A 21,029-nucleotide genomic window follows, 5' to 3' on the forward strand; every position below is an offset into this window, starting at 1 on the left:
AAAGCAAAATAAATTTTAATTAAATCATAAGGCAATGAGTTTTATTGTTTTACTTATTATAGGCACATGTCTTTCTCTCCGAACCTTATATACATTTTGGTAATTATTATGTGAGAATCATTTGGAATGTCAAGATAATTAAGCTAAGTGGTATTGACAGTAGTTCGTAGATCGACTACATTTAATTATATAGTTGTTATATCATCTACAGGAAGGAGTTGTCCGTACATAGCCAAAGATTTCTGGAAAAAGACGAGTTCTAAGTATGGATAAATATTTTTTTTGGCGTCTGTACTTACGGATTAAAGAAGGGTGAGCGCGGAGGATACTTTTTCTTGGGTGGTGGACACAAAATGGGATCCAGCCTATAATCGGTGGTTAGATCAATGCACCTGTCGTTGTTCTGCTTCCACTCAGGTATCTTGTCATCCGGACGGTAGCCATCTGAAGAGTGCTCGATCTTCACGTGCACATTGAGGTGATCTTGGAGGAGGAACACCTTGTCGCAGAGCTGGCAGTGGAAATGCCCGTCTGTGGCGGCCACATGGGCCTCATGGAATCTCTTATAGTGCTGGTGGAGCTCCAGTGATGATCGCATTCCGCGTCCGCAGAGATCGCAGATTTGGCTTTGGCTGGCCACAGGCTGTGGAAAGTGGGCGTTGAGGTGTTCGTCCAGCTTGTCAATGGCATCAAAAGTCTGCTCGCACAGCAGGCAGGAAACGTTGATTTCAGACAAGGACGGCTCCATTGTCTTTGCCTGTAAAAAATATAATTTCACAATTTTTGTACATTTCATAAGAATAAAAGTTTAAATGTTTATACATATGTACGCGGTTCAAAGGGTTAAAAGCAGTTAAGAAAAACATACACTTTTTAATTCATAAATTTGTACGCACTTGATAAATTCCCTTGGCTTGCAATGTTATTCTCAACTAGTTATAATTCCTTTGCATTCCTTTTCTTTCACTACTCACACGGTACTACTACTCTACTACTACCAAACTATTCCGCTCAGCATTTCAAATGCAACTGTTCCTTTCCCGATCGAAATATTTTCACGATCAATAGAAAACGAGCGAAACCGAAAGAGCGAGAAAACGGGAGAGAGCGGATGCAAGTGATATCGTGTTAGCCGTTTTATAGCTATATCTATTATAGCCCGAAAAATAGGCGATTTTAAATTAGTAGACCACCCCGTGTACGTAGAACCGAAATCTTCAAATGACTCTTTAGGGGCTGTCCATATATTACGTAATCACCTAGGGGGGGAGGGGGTCAAAAATCACCAAAAACGTGATTACGAAATATATGGACAGCCCCTTAAAAGTAAGAGAAGATCTTATAGCCTGTTCGTTCTCAATGTTGCTCAACATGACCAACGAATAACAAATCAATTAGGTTGTAAAGTGTAAAAGTGTAAATCAATTCCAACAACAATTTCTATACAAAAAAGTTTTTAAGGCCTACTTTTGAAAACTATTTTGTATAGAAATTGTTGTTGGAATTGATTTACACTTTCACACTTTACAACGTTTGCAACGCAATTGAACACCCCAAACGTGGCTTGTAGACCAATATAAGTTGTATAATGAACTCGGTCCTTACAGTTACGAGGCCTCTTCCCGGAGGTCAGAAAGTAGAACCACGGAGTTATAAGGTGAAGTGATAACTGATTTATTGGGAGGTTGGTACATGGTTATACATATACTACTTGGATACGAGGAAGTTAAGTGTAAAGAATAGTGGAACGGGTTCTTTTCTGGAGTAGGTCAGTATATGTTGGCTCGGCTGACACTGCAGAATGTGCTGATCGCTTGGCGGGTCAGTGAGACATCGAGTCAACCGATATTGACTATGTAGAATGTGATGATCAACAAAAATTACACTGTGCAGCATTTTTAGTGATTTTTAAATTTACCTCGATGGATGCTATATTTTTGGATTCGTTACGAATTCCCAAGTTAAACTGCGTTTTCCAAAAAGTTCCCCGACGCAAGGATTCTTAGCAAAAGTACCTCAAAGTTCGAAAAATGCAGAAATTGGCCAACTTTCCTGAGCTTTCAGAGGCAAACGAATTCATGGTTTGATTCGATGCTAACGTTTTTTTAAAGATACACTCTTTATCTTTCAAGCCCCATACTTAGAATAATTTTATGATTTTTTTTAAGGCAGAAATAAATTCCAGAAAACATAGTCAAAAAACTTAAAAACATACAGCAGCGGTCAAAATAGCAGTAGTGTTGCCGCCCTGTGTTTTAAAAGTTTGATGTTGTAATTCATCTTCTTTTGGTAATATTGTATTGATTATAATTGTACTATTAGACTAATTGGATAAGAAAAGTGACAACAACAAACTTTTAAAAACACAGGACGGCAACACTACTACTATTTTGACCACAGCTGTATGCTTTTATGTTTTTTGACTATGTTTTCTAAGACTTGTTTCTCCCTTAATAAAAATCCTAAAATTATTCTAAGTATGGGGTTTGAAAGATAAAGAGTGTATCTTTTAAAAAACTTTAACATCAAATCAAACAATGTATCCGTTTGCCTCTGAGAGCTCCTGAAAGTTGGCCAATTTCAGCATTTTTCGAACTTTGAGGTCCTTTTGCTAAGAATCCTTGCGTCAGGGAACTTTTTGGAAAACGCAGTTTAACTTGGGAATTCGTAACGAATCCAAAAGTATAGCATCCATCGAGGTAAATTTTTGATGCTGCATAGTGTTATCTGCCGAACGAACGAACATAACCTTCGAGTCATCCTCACATTATGTCCCATATTCAAATTAATTAGATAATACTTTTAAGTTTTATTGACATGAACGATCTGCGTTAAAACTTTTTCTGGATTGGTTCCTCAGAGCCCGAAAAATATCCCAAGAACAAAAGCAATGCATCCCAAAATCACAAAAAAATACGACGTTAGTGGTAGGGCTTATATCCTTTATTTTTAGTTCTGAGAAGTAATGAATTCGGTCCACAGCCAAAATCATTTGGTCAAAGACTTTTTTGTGAAACAATGACGTAAAATACATAAATATTATTAGAAACCCGGCCGAAAGTCATTGGAATTATGGCCGGTTCTTTTCCTGTGCCCTAAGTTTAAACTTTCGGCAACAGAGTACATTAAATTATTAGAAACCGCCCACAAAGTTTATAATAGCTTGAAGGACAACCGCGGAAGACTAACGAAAGAATTTATTTTGCGCTATTCATTTGTCATTATAGCAGCGGTCGGCACATACATACATTGACATTTTATTTTATATTGCAAATTTTGCAATGCAAAACGATTATTTGACTTACATATAGCTATAGCTTCAAACCGGCTAAAGTTATTGTACCAATTTTTGGTGGGGTCCTTGTGGTGCATGGCCTGCATTTTTACGACCCGGAATTGACCGTCTGAGGACATTTTTAATTCTACCCCGAAAGGGCCACCGGCCCCTTTGAGAACTACAGGGCACTCACACAAATATAAAACAACAATGTCACTGTATGTGTGTGCCGACCCCTCCCTGTAGTTCTCAAGGGGGCCGGTGGCACTTTCGGGGTAGAAAAGGGATCGACCACCCAGTGGTCCCTTAAGGGTCAATAGGTGGCGTGTGTATTTTTTACAAGAGCAAAAGAGTTATCGGAGAGTGAACACTTCTATGTGAACACTTCTATATGAGTTAAAAAAATTGTAAAATGAAATTTTTGACAAGTGTTTAATGATTTTAATTACGAATACAACTTTATTTTGTTTATATAAAAAACAAATTTAAAAAAAGTTAAAATAATAAAATAAAAACTTAATAATGAGATAAAATAAAATAATAAATGATAGAATTTTATTTCTTTTTATATTATTTATATTTAATAATGAGCAATTTAGCTGCAGCAATATTTTTAACAATAGCGGTGGTTCAGTAGCAAAACGTTTTCTTTCCTTCCATAACAAGCGGACTTTATTGGTGCTTAGATATGTAAAATAAATATATAAGTACCTAATTTTATATACATAGAACTAAACAAAAATAATATTAGCGAATGTTTTTATTGCCATCGATTATACGATATCGGTAGTAATCGCAATATTAAACGTAACGGATTGCCATAACTACCCAACCCCGCTACCATCACTAAACCCAACGTTTGCGCCAAATTTTGTAAACATTGTATTTAATTTGTCTTATTCTACATTTAAAGTGTTATATTTTGTTGTGATATGAGGTGTCGTCAACAGGTGAGTAACACCATGTGTTGTGCAAGTGAAATACCTAATAATGTGTGATATTTAGCCATGAACAGCAACAGGCACATTCGTCGATTTGTTAAAGAGGAGAAGGAGAAATACACTCATAGAAATTTTCCGGTAAAATCGCCCTAAAAACAAGGAAAATCGCCCTAAAACGGGGGTCAATGGCGACTAGGCAACAAAATTGGGGCAAATTACCCTAAAAATACGGGTGAATTTGTCATACATTTAGGGCGATTTTTCGTAGATCTAGGGCGATTTTTCTATTTTCAAAGCTAATTGCCCTAAAAATAGGAAATGAGACCCTTAAACTAAAGGCAGTTTCCTTTAAATCCAGGGCGATTTTTCTGGACTTATAGGCGAATTGCCCTGGAAATCGGAAAAAATACCTTTAAACTAAAGGCAGTTTTTTATAAATCTAGAGTGTTTTTCTGGATTTTAAGGCGAATTGCCCTAGAAACAAGGAAAAATATCCTAAAACTAAAGGCAGATTTTCATAGATCTAGGGCATTTTCTCGGGATTTATAGGTGAATTGCCCTAAAACATGCAAAATGCTCCCCAAAATTTCACGGCCATTTTTCATAAATAAAAATACAATTTCAATATATTTTTTTTTTGTTTTTATATTTTTGTTTGTTGTTATTTACAATAACTACGAATATATTTACACAATTTATTGTAATACAAATTTACATACTCTCCTACTATTATTGCTAAATGGATTATATCGGGTTTAAAAATAATAAATAACTTTAAAAGAAACGGCTTCCCGAGTCCGCAATAGTGTGCTTTGCGTTCTTGCTCCCGCCGTCCTTTTTTGTTCTTGCTGTCGGCACCAACACTGAATGGATCGCAAGCCAAATTAAAGTTGATTGTATCTCTATTAAATGAAAACAGTCTAATTATTATATGATAATAGAAAAAAAGAGAAGCACTTACCTTCAGAGTGGCTTTCCAAAAATTTGAGCAGGTTTATTTTCTGTTGCTTCCTTACTCCTGCTTTTAATAAGTCCGAGAAGTGGTTTGCGAAAGCTGGATCTGAAAAGCGTTCTCGATCTAAAAAAAAAAAGAAAAAATTGTTAGAAATTAATATAAAAATGCACAACCAACACACACAATTTTCATTTAGCCTGCGATTGCGTTTGCTGCTACTCCTAGAAAAAAAAGAAGCAGCAAAAGCAAATTTCGAGCACTGACGAAATGTCGCAATAGACATTTCGGGGGTTGTTTTGGATTATGCACTTGTGAATGAGGTTTGTCCGGTGCATAAATACAGATTTCTTGTAAATATACATATGTATGTGTGTATTCTGTTGCATCATCTTTTTAACTTAAGCATTATTTACATATACACATACATATATGTATACTCTTATTAATGATCTTACTTTGTTCTGCCACACTTCCAAAACTTCCGCTTCTGGACCGACTAGTTGAACAGGAATTTCTCCTCGTAGCTGCTTCCACCCAATTTTTTTAAAGTTTCAGCTGCATTTTCCTTTGTTACAAATATGTAAATTCAATTAGTTCTTAATATCCAAATTGCACAATTATATATGTATGTACTCACCAGAAAACAGAAAAAGAATCGCCTCCCAAGTCCTTTAATAGCGTTTACATTTTTCACTTTTTCACAAACAAAAGGTTTCACAAACACGTCTTTCGCCGCCAAGCGCCCGAAAAATTATGACAAAGTCTAGACAATGCAACTCTTTCTACTCCCACCCTTGCCACTGCAACGGACGAAAAGTAGCAAAGAAGAAGAAAAAGGGTGGACTTCTCTAAAGTCAAATGCGCTCAGCATTAAAATTCATACAAAAAGGTCCGCCCTAATATACACACACATTCACTTGTTTTGACCTGCCAACCACACACACATACACACATATTACATATGTATCCATTAATTGCGTCTTAGAATTTCGTTTGACTCTTCCTTGTTTTTAGGGCAATTTCAGAACATATTTTTGGCTATTTTGTTCTGCGTTTTAGGGCGATTTCGCCCTAAAAAGAAGGAATTACTTTTGGAGTCGACTCATAAAAATTCGCCCTAAAAAACAGGGCAAATTTGGCGTTTTGGAAAAACTAACCCTAAAAAATATTTTCCATGGCGATTTTTCGTATATTTAGGGCTAGTCACCCGTATAATAAGAAAATTTTTCGTAGTTTTAGGGCGACCTCGGTTTTAGGGCGACTTTTCTAGTATTTAGGTAAAAATTTCTATGAGTGTAGTAGTGCAAAGGACTCTCACGTAAGTCTTTTTTCTTTGATATAAATATTTTAGTGAAATTTTCTTCCTTTTTAGATTAAAGCCATGAGATCGTTGTTGCTGCCAGAAGGGGGTTTAAAAAACTTGCGGAGGGTTCTCACGGATGAGTTTGTTGTGGGATTTAATGTTAAAGGCTTTTCTGGAAAAAAAAGCCGTTATTTTTATAACTGTATTTTTTATAATACACTTAGTTTCTTGATTCAATTTCAATCTATTTACTTAGAATGCCATCTGTCTTTAATCCTATTTCTTTCTGTCTTTTTCTGCTTTTCACTTTTAAAACATGGTTTGATGTAAATAGGCTTGTATAACAAAATCTAAAAATATATATTTAAACCCATGCAGAGGGAATTATAATTTAGTCCAGAAGTTTGTTACGCAGTAAAGGAGACCTTTTCAAACCTATAAAGTAAATCCATTTAACCATGTCCGTCTGTCTGTCGGTTCAAGTTTCAAAAGCGTGAAATAAGTCTACATTTAACTGTTGGTTATTCTTATTTTATATTTATGCTTTTCTAGTCACAATTTTATTCCTGAAAGCTGCAAGGGTATTAAAACTTTGGCTTGCCAAAGTTAGTTTCTGTTCTCATTTTATTTTAAAACACTAAAATCTTATTTCTTTTTAGATATTGTTTCAGAATCTGGTAATGCAGAAATATTGATTCCCAAGGCAATTCAATTGCAAAAGAAACGATTTTTTAAAAATAAATCCAAATCAAATAATAACAACAATGAGGAACTCAACAAAAACGTGTCAGCAGAGGAATTTGTTCAATAAATATAAATTAAAAAAATAGAAAAATTGTCTACTTATAATACAATAAATTAATTTAACAAAAAGTATTTTTTCTTGGGAAGTTTCATAGCATTCAGCTTTTTTGGTATTGAAAACACCAACCCCATTTCATACCCCTTTTCGCCACAAAAGGGACCGATAGGTGGTCCCATTTAATACCCCTTTTCGCCACAAAAGGGACCGATAGGTGGTCCGATAGATGGTCCGATAGGTGGCCCCTTTTGTGGCGAAAAGGGGTATAATATGGGACCACCTATCGGTCCCTTTTGTGGCGAAAGGTAATGCAGAACTTCGCCATATGACCACCGCCTAGGACATGCCGTGGTAAAAGTGGATAGAAATTTACATTGCGGGTGGTATGAGCGGGAGTTAGTCCCAAGCCCCCGGTGTATGGCGATTTCGCTAGTTCGGGACCAGTCCCGGCGAACTACAGGGCTGCTTAAGCAGCCGCCGGCAGGTGGCCTTTTGGGGTAGAAAAGGGATCGACCACCGAGTGGTCCCTTAAGGGTCATTAGGTGGCTTGTGTATTTTTTACAAGTGCAAAATAGTTATAGGAGAGTGAACACTCCTTTATGAATTATAAAAATGTTAAAATGAAATTTTTGACAAGTGTATAATAATTTTTAAAACAATTACAACTTTAGTTTGTTTATATAAAAAATAAATTTTTAAAAAATAATTTAAAATAATACAAAAAATTGTCGGGACTGGTATGAACGGAGTTAGTCCCACGCCCCCAGTGTATGGCGATTTCGCTAGTTCGGGACCATCGATGTGTGTGCAGATCGCTGTTCTACAGTGTACGTGAGCAACAGAGAATGAGCAGAACAATTCCCTATGCTCAATTAATAGGACAGTGCGTACCGCTGCCTTAAAAGAATGTCTAACGAAAAATCCTTCATCATTATTTTATCAGAAATGTGCAGGATTCTAACCTTTTCGAATATAGTCGGATCAGTGAGGTTTAGCTCGTTTACAAAGTGCATATATGCATATATGGTTAAAAAATTAAGACGATCGACTGGCGGTATTACCCTGCAAATTTCTGATAAAATAATTATCCAGGATTTTTCGTTGGACATTCCTTTGCCGGGTTTTCCGCTCAAAACTGGAGAAAACTGCAATAAAAATGCTACCAGGACCAAGACTTGTAATAAAACTCGTTCATTTTCAGGACACGACTGTGCTATCAAGGTAAAAAAGTTACCAACAGTCCTTTCTGGTACCTCTGCTGCAAAAGGACAGCCGCTAACGCATTAATAAAAAAATACTAGTGTTATGGAAAAAAATCTTTTTTAATTATAATAAACAATTAATTGTGTTTTAGGGGGAAATTTAAAATTGTTTTGATGCAATCGGAAAGATAATAGTTTAATAATCAATATTCCAAAAGAAAAATGTTAAAAAATCTAGTATTTACTTATGCATTTCCCCTTTAAAAAAAGAATCAGTATGTAATTCTTCCTTTTGCAAACAATTACTTGACAAACTGTATATGTTTTTAAACGTTAATTTTGGGAGACTTCTTAATATGAAACACCAGACAAGCAGAAAGATTAGCCAGTAACCCGAACTTTTTGTGGGTCCAAGCGCAATTTGCTGATAAGTGCCGCTGAGATGAGAAACCAAAAGTAGAACGCTTACTATACATTCTGTTCTCTTAGTAACATAATCGTATACATTTATTTTTAACTTGTTAATTTTAATTTTAAAATAAGTATATGTACTTAAATCATATTAGATTTAAGGACTAGAAATTACAGTGAATGGTTATATTTTTGGTGATACAAAATACACGTGTATGCCAAATGTCAGGGGTCGCAACGGGACTATCAGAAGAATCTCTGCGGGAGATTATTTTTTACAAGTGCTTCATGTAATCTGAGAGTTCCCGCTGCGAAGTTTCATTTTGCTGTGTACTTAAAAAGAATCGGAGGATGGCAAGGGATTAAAAATCATTTTTAGTTTGGTTTGTGCACATAAGTTTCTTTATTTACTTTCTCATTGGTGGCGATTCATTTCGAAAACATAAAAGACCAATGGGCGGCTTGATTGTTGGACTGCTCAAATTTCTTTGCAGGCTCAGCAATTTGGTTTTGTTTAATATGACATAAACATTTGGGCTATGCCTTTGGGATTTCGAAGTCGAGATCCAAAGTGCTGAGGACACAGAAAATCGCTAGTGAGAGCGACATGCATTCATGACATTATAAAAGTACAATGTACATTGTACATACTTAGGGAGCTCCATAAAATGAAGAGATATTCTAGAGTTTAAATAACGAGACCAACAGTAGTCGGTCGAGTGGGTCAGCTCAGCTGACATCCGCTTTAAAGCGATATTGTGTTTCCTTTTTAGATATTAAATATTCAATATTTTAGTTAGTTCCGATCCAGTTCTCCCTATAAGTACCCATCGTAGTCCAGCCATAGGTCCCTAAAATGAACCAAGAATTTAGAGGGGTTGATAGATGGTGATAAGTCTTATCTGAACATACGGATTGAAGAACGGTGAACGTAGTGGATAGGTCCGCTTCGGCGTGGTCGCGAAACCCGATTCCATCAGCTCGGTTTGCTGACGTGGCGCATTCAGATACTTTTCCGCTCGCTCGCTGGCTGGTTGATACTTGGCCGCGGCCACTGCGTTGTAGATTCGAGTGCTCCAAATCTCCTTCCTCGATTCCTCAGCCGGCGGGGAAGTTGGGGAGGCTGCTTCAGTCTCCGGCAGCGCAGGCGCATCTGCTGCGGTTGGCGACAGTGGATCGGGTGCGAATTTACCCGGACTGACTATCCCATGTTTGACCTTCATGTGCATCTGGAGAAAGGTGCGCCGCTTGTAGCGCTTCTTGCAGGTGGCGCACTTGTGCTGCTTCTGCACATCCTTGCCCATCCCGTTGGTGGGAGGCTCCTCCTCCGCGTGGAAGTGGCTCTCATGGTATCGCAGGGACTGGCGGGAGCTTAATCGCTTTCCGCACCAGTCGCACTCGAACTGACCCCGCACATAGGTCGACTGCTTGGGGATTTTTGGCTTGATCAGCACCGGAGATGGGGCTTTTGTCTGGGGAACCGGCGGAGGAATTGGTGATAACGATTTGGGTTTTACCAAGGCCGGTGTTTCCTCCACCCCAAAGGACCCCATCTCTGGCGTAATCAAGTTCTGCATTTCCAGCGGAACTCGTGGTTTCTTCAGAATGTCTCTGAGCACTGGTTGAACAGGAGTTTCCTGCGTGATTTGAGGTGGCATGAATAGCCTCTCGGGCCGCGGTCCTGGGAATTCCAGTGGTGGAAAGTGCATTGGGGGTTGAATCGGATGTGGATGCTGATGGTGAAGCTGATGAGGCGAAGGCATGGGAAACGCCATCGGCGGTTCGAGGGGCGGTGAATACAGATCCAATGGGGCCTGATGGCCGAACTCCACGGGCATGTGAAACTGCCTCTCATGGTGACCCATGGCCTGGTCATGATGGGGATGAAATATAGGCTGCTCCATGGGATGAACGAAAGGCTGATTGATGGGATGGACAAAGGGTTTGATCATCGGCGGAGGCTCCTGCGCCTGCGCACGCGATGTATTCCAGGCGCTGATTTCAGCCGCATGTTGGGTGAGGTGCTCCTTGAGTGTTTCGTAGTCGTTGAAGGGCCGCTTGCACAGGTAGCACGGAATGCACAGGACGAATCCTTCCGGAACATTAACCTGGCCGTTGCGGGCCAAAACTTCCTTTAGCAGTGGCATATCCATGGAATCACTTGGCGAAAAAGGTGGTGACAGAAGGCCACCCGGAATTTGCGGATACATCCTGGCAGGAAACTTAAAGGGTTCCGGCCTGCGATGATGATGATAATGGTCTATTGATTCAGTCTCTATGATTTCCACATCGCTATCGCTTTCCAGAGGCGCCATTATTATATTATCTATAGAGCTTTTGGGCCGGTCTAAATCCAATTACAGTTACAGTAAGTCCAACGAAAAGTATAAAATTTCAGAACACACAACTGCGCACATTCAAGTCTTGAAGCGGACTGGAAATATTCGAACAATATTATTTCTATTTATATGACGGACCTTTTTCTTTCCCTCTCTTTTGTACATGTGTGCGCACATTTGACATAAATACATATAACCGAATCGTAAGAGATAAGGAATTTTGCAGCATTGCCTCTCCAATCGTTTAAACTGTGTATTTAGAAAAAGGGGTAGAGGTCGAATTTGAATAAATTTATTTCTATTCACTGATTAGTCTTTAATATGTTCAATACTTAATTGGATTCGCGTTTAAGCGTTTAACCGAGCAATGTCATTAAGTATAGCAGTATATGACGCCAGGGATTTCTTTATTTCTGAAAAAACCAGGGACGCAGTTTTATACCTGCGTCCCAGGTTTTTTCTGAAATAAATAAAGGACAACCACAGATAAGAAAATCATATTTTCTCACGTCGGTAGAGCTATGCGGTCGTAAATTTTAATAGGGACGAAAAAGAAAGGTTCTAGGCCCCGCTTCGACGTAATTTAAATAAAGTCGCGAAGTAGGTATAAAATAAACAGTACTGTACTTTTCTAAAATCAGATTTTTTACCCGTAACGGGTAGTGTAACACGGAATATTATAGGGTACAACAATTGATTTCGTTAGTTTTCTTGTATTAGGCGTGCTTAAACACTTTAAAAAACAACAAGAAAAGAAGCTAGCTTTGGACAGCCGAAGCTTATATACCCTTTCAGATCATTCCTAAATATTTACAAATCGCAAAAATGTTAAATTTCCTATAATGTCCTTCGTATGGCAGCTATATAATAAAGTATCCGATTTTTGTTAAAATTAATTCCAAATTCGGAAATATTAAAAAAAAAGCATATCCTAAACTAGAAGAGACCCCAAAAAAAAACAAAATAGCTATAATTTATTTCCTATTATTTTCCCATTAATTTTCCGATCGTTCCTCTGGCAGCTATATGATAAAGTCGTCAATTTTTTTTTTAATTTTATTTCAAAATTCAGAAATATATAAAAAACATTATTCCCAAAAGTAGATAGTAATTTTTCAAAAAACACCGAAGCTACAATTTTTGTCCATTATTTTTCCGAATATTCCTATGGGAGCTATAGGATGTAGTTGTCCGATCCAGCTGGTTCCGACTTATATACTACCTGCAATAGAAAAAAGACTTTTGGGAAAGTTTCAACCCGATAGCTTCAGACCTGAGAGACTAGTTTGCGTAGAAACGGACAGGCAGACGAACGGACAGACGGACATGGCTAGATCGACTCGTCTAGTGATGCTAATCAATAATATATATATATTGTAGGGTCGGAAACGTCTCCTTCACTGCGTTGCAAACTTCTGACTGAAACCATAATACCCTCTGCAGGGTGTAAAAACATTTCATATCAAAAAAGGTATCTCGAGAGAGGAGAATTATTTTTTTACTCTTGCAAAGGGTATTATAATTTCAGCCAGAAGTTTGTTTAATAGCTCTAAAATCTACAATTTTATAAATATACTTTTTAGCTAACTCGAGGCCAAGTGTCGGTATCAAGCAAAGATGCGAAAGTAGATACCAAATCTTTGAATGTCCATCTATATGGAAGGCAAAATGTAAGGCCCCGCTTCGATACATGTGCTACACTGTGCTATTCTTTTACAGCGTTTAGCGTTTGCCAATGACATACACCCTTGTATTTAAAATTATGTAAAGGGAAGCGTTAAAAGTTAATCACACAGCATGCAGATAAATTACCTAGAAAGGGTAAAAAGTACCTAAAAAGGGCAGTCCATTTATGGCCTATTGTTTAGCAATCCAGGAAACCGTTTGGTGTAAGTTTTCACTTTAAGACGAATGCATAAACACTTTTTTGATAACATAAACCCTCGTATGCCTATTAAGCCCATGTCCGCTTCAGCCGAGTGCCACGCCCACTATAACCCTACAAAACACTTCAATGGTAATCTTCGATTGCACATATTGCGTTTTAAACCTTATCGCTAACAGGAATTCACATTTGAATGTGTTATTATTTGTATTATGTTTACATTTTATGTGATATCCGCCCCAGACTGCAGCCTAATTTTCGCATTTATATTGTTTTATTGATCTGAATATTTGCCGCCCTAGGCAGCTGCCTGATATCCTAAGTTATGTTTAAATTTTATTTACGTTTTAAATGCATTTATTTCAAGCATCCATTCGATAAGACAACAATTCTGGTTTTTAATAGCGTATTAGATATCCATCCTAGGATGTAATTTGCCGTAGCTTTTCCACTCAGGAGAAGAGCGAAAGGCAAATGTTAATTAATTCAGCTTTAATTGTATTATCAATTTGATAATGCTTGAATGTCTGAGTTTATTTTAACACCTCAAAGTTAACATATTTAAATTGATGTCGTCATTTTTATGACTGCGTGATTTTAATCTCTGTTCCCAACAAACAAGTATGGCCAATGGCCATATTCATTGACAGAGATAATTCCGACGTTCCAAGTATAAAATGTTCTTAAAATAAGAACCACATTTTTTGGTTTCAAAATTTTCTTATTATTAAAAAATGTTTTTCTAGCACTGACTACCACTTCTACTCGAAAATAGATTAAGGTAAATTGTTTTTAAAGTAAACACTAAGGCCGTTCTATCGTCCGTTTGTTATAATGGTTTGAAATCGAATGGGAAATCAGTGCTAAAAGATATCTTTAAATTTAACAGGGGACGAGATAACGTATGTTTTACAAATATTTGAAAAGAAAATGTGAACCAATTCTGAAAGCAGAAAGTGTTTTTTCGGAATTTTCACAGACCTGAGAGGCCTAGAGGTTAGCGGCTCTTCATATGTTACGATATATGTATTCCTTACATGCGATTATAGCTCAAGGTGTGAGAGCATCCAACTCTTAAGTCAATAGTGTGTTTTTTTATTCAAGTATACTAGACATTTGATCTCAAATTACACCAGCTTACAAAAAATTCGATGAGTTACGCACTTAAGAAAACCTGTGTTTTTCGGTAAGGTACATCTTTCTGTTCAAGAAAAGGGCTCTTACAATTTTTTATATGGTACAAATTTTTTTTAAAGTGTAAAAAACGTTTTTGACACTTTTTTAATTTCTAACTTGAGTTGTGATAAACCGATTTCGGTTATCACTCATTTTATAGGTAAAAGAATGCCCTCTATCTTTCTTATACACACCATTGAGATCCATTCATTAGTTTAGAAGCTAGGATCCTAATTAAGCGGGGGAGAAGTAACTGGGGTGTGACGGGTTTCCGTTAATTGATATAAAAAAATGGAGTGAAACGAGGGGAGTAATCCTAGTTAAGCGGGGAGAAGTTACTGGGGTGTGACGGGTGATCGTTTCTTAGATTAAGAAAGTGTGGTGGTCACACTTGTACTCAAAAGGAACAGCTGAAAACACCGTTGAATAAGGGATCCCTTTGCTTTGCCACTGAGAAACCAACCCCCACCCCCGAACAAACGAATACCCAAAAGAAACTGCTGAAAACAAACACCCACCCCAATAACAAAAAGAATATGTAAATTTTAATTAAAATATATTTTTATTTTGTTTAACTTTTTTTTGACCTGAAAGAAGCAGCTGTGTGTGTATTTTTAACGAAGCAGCTTTTACAACTTTGACGAAGTGTAGCTTCTAAACAAATGAATGGATCTCAATACTGTGTATAAGAAAGATAAAGGGCATTCTATTACCTGTAAAATGAGTATTCAATAGCCGAAATCGGTTTATCACAACTCAAGTTAGAAATTAAAAAAGTATTAAAAACTTTTTTACACTTTAAAAAAATGGCTCCATAAACAAATTGTAAGTGCCCTTTTCTTAATCAGAAAGATGTATCTAACCCAAACCCTTAAGAGCATATTTCATAGATTTCATTTTTTAAAATGGTGTTATACCCTTATAATTTCAGTCAGATGTTTGCAACGCAGTGAATGAGTCGTTTCCAACGTTCTCTTTTGTTTTTCTTATGATTTCAAGACCATTTTCTTGATTTTCTGCATAATTTCTTTCCGTGTACATAAAATTGACCAATTTAATATTGCTATATTTCTAACCTTTATGACCAGCTTGATAATAATAAACATTTAATTCAAAATAAAATGTTTCTTATCAGTTGTTAAAGCATTTTTTCCTTCGACAATAAGCAGCAAAACGAATTTTGCATACCATTTACTTAATTTAAAGCTATTTATAATTACTTTCGTAAAAAATTAATAAAGTTCCTCATCTTAACTGAAGTCTTATATAAAAGTCTATTAAAAAGCTGCACATTTCACATCGCACATCTCGAACATGCAATCAAATTAGTTATTTTGTCCTGTATGTGAAATTATCCAAATTTTTCGACTCGAAATTTTATACCAGTACACTCAAAAAAAAACAGCCCGAAATCGCCATTAAATCAAGAAATTCGCCATGAATTTCAGTCGATGGCGATTTACCGTATTTTTTAGAAAGGAATTTTCTAAAATTTAGAAAAAAATTTCTGAAAAGCAGAAATACTTTTCTAAAATCAAGAAAAATTGCCATAAAATACGAAAATTTCCTTAAATCCAGAAAGTACTTTTCTTGAATATAGATTTTTTTTTTCTTAAAATAAGAAATTACTTTTTTTATTTTCAGTTATTTTTCTTTATTTTAATAAAATGTATAAATATTTATTTTTCTATTTTATTTCCTAAACAAGAAAGAGAAAAGAAAGTAAAAAAGATGAAAAGAAAATTATTAATATTTCCTAAACAAAAAAGGAAAACAAAACAAAAAAGATACAAATAAGATAGTAAATATTTCCTAAAGAAAAAAGAGAAAAGAAAACAAAAAAAGATAAAAATTACATTATAAATATTTCCTAAACAAAAAAGAGAAAAGAAAACAAAAGAGATAAAAAATTATAAATATTAATATTATGTAGGTATTTAATATATTACCTATTATTAAAATTTACTTACTTACTGCCAAATTATCAACAATACCTGAAATTGAAATTATTCCTGCAATCGAAAATAAAAATTAATATTAGAGAAGGATGGTATTTGCGGCCTGCAATAGTATGCCCTTTGCTTACCATAAATTTTCACACACTTACCAAATTTATATTTAAATTTATTTAAATTGCTTACCTATTAATTGCCTTTTAGAGGGATCGCACTTTAACTTTCTTAAATGGGCTCAACACAAACTTATTACTTTGAATGCTCATCCAAAACTGAGCACAAGGGTTCAAAATGCAGCGCAACGCAAGCAACTCTCTCGCTAGAGACTGCATTTCCAAAACAACAACGCAATAAAAGTTACAGCTACGCACAAGAAAATTCTCGATCATACGCACAAACACACATAAACATATACATACATACGCCAAAAACTGTCGTCGCAACGCGCCGCGGACTAACCCCTTGTCTTCTTCTTTTTCGTTTCGAAGAAAGAGTGAGAAGCATAAAAGAAATACAAAAAGTTTTTCTTAAATCTATGGTGATTTTCTAATTCTACTTTTCTGTTTTCAAGAAAAATTTTTTTTTTAATTCAGAAAAATTCTTAAAATTTAGAAAAATTTACCGTATTTTTTATGGCGACTTTCTAGATTCTAGAAAGGGCTGAAGTACATTTTTTCTTAATTTAATGGCGAAATCGCCATTAATTTAAGAAAACTTTTGGAGAGCAAACTAGGAAAAAACACCATTGATTTAAGAAAAAAAATCATTTTTCTAAATTTTAGAAAGGTTTTTCATAAAATTCTGTTTTTATGGTCTTTTTTTCTAGATTCAAGAAAACAATTTCTAAAATTACGAAAATTTTCTAAAATTAAGAAAAAATTTCATTTTATGGCGATTTTCTAAAATTTAGGAAAAAAAATTTTTTGAGTGTACATTTGTATGTTCACGGTGCGGCCGTCACGACCCTTAATTTCGTTAAGATGGTTTTTTGTTTTATAAATAGAATAGCAAAACATTTAAATTCACATAAAAGTCACAGAATAGAAATGAGAACATTTCCGAATTTAGAAATCATTATTTTAGACAATAAACAGAAAGTTATATTCAAAAAACCGAATTTCACATACCGCAGCAATTAAAAATAAAGATTAAATGCCTCATTTGTACTATTGTAAGAAAAACCACTTTTTCTGTCCTTAGAAGCCCTGTTATCAATTTGGTGATCTTCACTTTGTATAAATTATTATACAATTTTATATTATACAATTCGATCTATGATTCTAAAGCTGTTGAATTGCAGTAAAGTAAAAAAGTCTGTTAAAGAGATTAGTGGACTGCACCAATGAAATTCCTGAACAAATAATCAGGATTCAGATTACTCAGGTGCAAAAGGTTATATTTTACCGTAGGATTTCGTATCAATGTCAATGCACGGAAGCAGGCAGTTGGAACGTTAATAAATGGGGGAGTTACGGGTAAACGAACAATTCGTTTTTGATAGTTACCTTAAAAAAATAATATGTTTCCAATGTTAAAACGCAGAAAGTTCTAATGGTAAAGTTCCAACATAACTAAATCCTAAATCTTCTGGCGTAAACCTTTAATATTTGTATTTCATAAGTAGTAAAGTATCCGAAGCTTATCATTCCTACTCGTCCTTTTATTATACCCTTGCAGAGGGTATTATGATTTCAGTCAGAAGTTTGCAACGCAGTGAAGGAGACGTTTCCGTATAAAGTATATATATTCTTGATCAGCATCACAAGACGAGTCGATCTAGCCATGTCCGTCTGTCCGTCTGTCCGTCCGTCTGTCTGTTTCTACGCAAACTAGTCTCTCAGTTTTTGAGCTATCGGGACGAAACTTTCGCAAAAGTCTTCTTTCTGTTGCAGGTAGTATATATGTCGGAGCCGACCGGATCGGACAACTATATCTTATAGCTCCCATAGGAAGGATCGGAAGAAAAAAACTTTAAAAAATTCTAGCTTCGGTGTTTTTTGAAATATTACCTTCTACTTTTGGGGATGTTATTTTTTAAATATTTCTGAATTTCGAATTAATTATTTAAAAAATCGGACTACTATATCATATAGCTGCCATAGGAACGATCGGAAAATTAATGGAAAAGTAATAGGAAATAAATTCTAGCTTCTTTGGTTTTTTTTGTATTATCTTCTACTCTAGGATATGACTCTTTTTAAATATTATCGAATTTCAATTTTAATTTGATCAAAATCGGACGACTATATCATATAGCTCCCATAGGAACGATCGGAAAATTAATGAGAAATATTAGAAAATTGAACATTTTTGCGATTTGTTAATTAATAGGAATGATCTGCAAGGGTATATAAGCTTCGGCTGGCCGAAGCTAGCTTCCTTTCTTGTTTTACCTTATTCTAGTACCCTTTTTTTATAGGAACCCTATCGTTTATTTTTTTATGCGTACACAGAGAGAATTCTGACGTTCTGAAATTGATTTAAATGTATATATTTTACCTATCGATTTTTGTGTGTGTGTAAGAATTATTTATTTAGTCTTCAAGAATGGATGAAAAGTGACAATAATAATAAATTACTTTAGTAATTGGTATTTATAAAAATATTTATGTTTCGGAAAAGATGATGTAAACATTTATTGTGCAATCTGGTGCAATCTATCCATCCAGGGATTCTATAATATATTAGTTTTAGGTTTTAGGGCGACTTTTCTAATATTTAGGTAAAAATTTCTATGAGGTTAGGCATCCAATATTTTAAAATGTGTTATGTGACGTTTTAGGTGCAGAAAAAGGGTAAAAATGTTTTTAAAATGAAAATAAAAAGTTTTAAAAATCCAATGAAAAACTAAATTTGTATGAAGCGTTTTACTTTTTCAAATGTTTCACCCCAGTTTTTGCATCAAAAACTTTTACTAGTTTTCTCTTAAGATGAGCACAAACAACCAATGAAGAACAATTTGAATTATGAATCAGATAAGACTTTCTAGGGGCCATCGAGGTAAATAAATAAAGCGTCAGAGCTATTTCACGGGTCATATTGACAATTAAATGGTTGCGTTTTCTAACCGGTGCCTAATTTGGCCAAGTTTACTCGCTTAAAATGCGTCCCCTGTGCTATTAACACCTTATAATATGCTGTTGCGGTGTTGTGACTGACTGACAACGCTCAAAAATATCGGTTACATTTACCAATCAATTTTTTTTGTGTGAATAAACGAAAGAAACAAACTTAGCTTTTAAGCAGATCTTTTAATCAAAAATTAAAGCTTTCTGGGAAACGCTGAAGCTTAAATGACATGGTTCGTATTTTTTTGGTAAAAGTTTACTACATTAAAACTGGGAACAGAGGCGGATCGAGAATTTGGTTATCACTAATACCTTTTCAGAATACATTTTTTGTAGCATACTTTTTTAGCGGGTCCAGTTTTATTCTTATTTAAAGCATATGTTTGATTAATATTCAAAATTATATTTTGTATAACATTTTGCGGTTTAATTTTTTTAGACCAAATCAGAAATATATATTGTACAAAAAATAATAGTTCAAGCTGAAGCAATGAACAAAGAAACGGTCATTTTTGATACCTTTGAGGCTAAAAAGTGAGGTTCTGAGTATGTGTTCTCTAATCCCCTGGTAAATGAAAAAGCGCCAAAATTCCTGACTTTCTCTTTCTTGTTCTTGTTATAAAATTCTTTGGTGTTTTGGGTTTACAGACTCATCTCATTTTAGCAATTTTTTGAAGACGTAACAGACTTTCCAGTCCATTAGTTTGGCATCTAAAACGTAGTTTAAAAAGCCCATCTTTTTATCGCAGTAAGCGGAAGTTTTTTAGCACCATTTGGTCATTGCTTGAATTTTAAAAGTTTTGAGAGGCTTCAGTTTAGAAACAACTTACGTTCACAATTGATTAAAATGTTTTTATATTTTCCTATGATTAACATTCTAAGCTGGGAGTTTAACGCTTTGCTGCACACAAAAAAAAGCACGTCGCCGTAAAATCGATAAGTCCAGGTAATTTTCTGGTTATTCCTACTCATATCGTTTTTACCTGAAATATTCATAAAATTTACATTAAATAATATCATTTTGCCGAATTCTCTCTCTCGGAGATTCTCTAACTTCGAAAAAGAGCGCAACAATCAATATGGCGAGCAAAATTACATGAGTGGAAGCGAGAAAGACGTATTCGAAATTCGAACTGACGTACTTCGAAAGCATGTTTTTATCGCTCGCACTAGTATAAGTTTTGGTCGACCATATCACATTTACCTGGCTTCATCTCAAGTTAAAAATGATCTTAAAAAAGGTCAAATTGACCTACGATTCATATCGATTTTTTTTTGGGTGTGTTTACACCTAAGACAACGAAAAAGTGAATTTTAAAAAAGCAATGGGACCCACAATAAGTTAAAACTATATTAGTATGAACTTCTTTCGAACGACTCACATACTTTCGGTGGTTGATAACAAATTATGTATAACTGATAACATAAAAATTCATTTTATGAGTGAGGCCACTATCTGAGGATCGCTTTTTAAGTGTGCGATTACTTACGATTGTTCTTTATAGCGCCGCTGTAACCCATTTTTCAATAATTTCTGCTCCTTTCTGTTTAAGTGATTGGTATCTTATTGCCTTCTTATTCATCTTATTATCCTAGTTTGCCTTCGATTGTTCTTTATTTAGCCAATAGCGCCGCCGTAATCCTTTTTTCATTAATTTCTGATTCTTCCTGTTTAAATGATTGTTATCTTATTGTTTTCAAATTGGTTCTTCTCG

The 21,029-nt window shown here is 35.3% G+C and overlaps 2 protein-coding genes and 2 long non-coding RNA genes across 6 annotated transcripts; 1 reads left to right on the forward strand and 3 right to left on the reverse strand.

Annotated features, from left to right (window-relative positions):
• Nucleotides 1-35: 35 nt before the first annotated feature.
• Nucleotides 36-20,919, reverse strand: LOC108067834 (uncharacterized zinc finger protein CG12744). Of its 3 annotated transcripts, none has more exons than XM_070212306.1 (3): nt 20,805-20,919; nt 300-757; nt 36-242 (listed from the first exon to the last, which is right to left on the reverse strand). In XM_070212306.1, the coding sequence occupies exons 2-3, from the start codon at nt 746-748 to the stop codon at nt 206-208; spliced, it is 486 nt and encodes a 161-aa protein (XP_070068407.1). In that variant the 5' UTR covers nt 749-757; nt 20,805-20,919; the 3' UTR covers nt 36-205. The 3 variants fall into 3 exon arrangements, with proteins under 3 accessions (XP_070068407.1, XP_070068408.1, XP_017012569.2); XM_070212307.1 differs by lacking the exon at nt 20,805-20,919 and adding an exon at nt 975-1,003; XM_017157080.3 differs by lacking the exon at nt 20,805-20,919 and adding an exon at nt 897-1,003.
• LOC138912459 (uncharacterized) lies at nt 4,119-7,349 on the forward strand. Its single transcript, XR_011418005.1, has 3 exons — nt 4,119-4,227; nt 4,283-4,356; nt 7,136-7,349. It is a non-coding gene; the product is annotated as an uncharacterized lncRNA (long non-coding RNA).
• Nucleotides 4,959-5,971, reverse strand: LOC138912238 (uncharacterized). The gene is made up of 4 exons (XR_011417733.1): nt 5,811-5,971; nt 5,629-5,738; nt 5,180-5,296; nt 4,959-5,120 (listed from the first exon to the last, which is right to left on the reverse strand). It is a non-coding gene; the product is annotated as an uncharacterized lncRNA (long non-coding RNA).
• Lime (Linking immunity and metabolism) lies at nt 9,079-11,337 on the reverse strand. Its single transcript, XM_017157078.3, has 2 exons — nt 9,804-11,337; nt 9,079-9,742 (listed from the first exon to the last, which is right to left on the reverse strand). The coding sequence occupies exons 1-2, from the start codon at nt 11,204-11,206 to the stop codon at nt 9,709-9,711; spliced, it is 1,437 nt and encodes a 478-aa protein (XP_017012567.2). The 5' UTR covers nt 11,207-11,337; the 3' UTR covers nt 9,079-9,708.
• Nucleotides 20,920-21,029: the final 110 nt, after the last annotated feature.

This window comes from Drosophila takahashii, chromosome 2R (assembly GCF_030179915.1).
Source record: "Drosophila takahashii strain IR98-3 E-12201 chromosome 2R, DtakHiC1v2, whole genome shotgun sequence".
NCBI classification, from domain to species: Eukaryota; Metazoa; Arthropoda; class Insecta; order Diptera; family Drosophilidae; genus Drosophila; species Drosophila takahashii.

What these genes read in the sequence shown, in the direction of transcription:
- Lime (XM_017157078.3), bottom strand. Translation starts at nt 11,206, where the DNA reads ATGGCGCCTCTGGAAAGCGATAGCGATGTGGAAATCATAGAGACTGAA. An exon ending in CGTTCACCGTTCTTCAATCC is followed by an intron (nt 9,743 to 9,803) that starts GTATGTTCAGAT and finishes GGTTCATTTTAG; the next exon opens with GGACCTATGGCTGGACTACG.
- LOC108067834 (XM_070212306.1), bottom strand. Translation starts at nt 748, where the DNA reads ATGGAGCCGTCCTTGTCTGAAATCAACGTTTCCTGCCTGCTGTGCGAG. An exon ending in CGCTCACCCTTCTTTAATCC is followed by an intron (nt 243 to 299) that starts GTAAGTACAGAC and finishes GTCTTTTTCCAG; the next exon opens with AAATCTTTGGCTATGTACGG.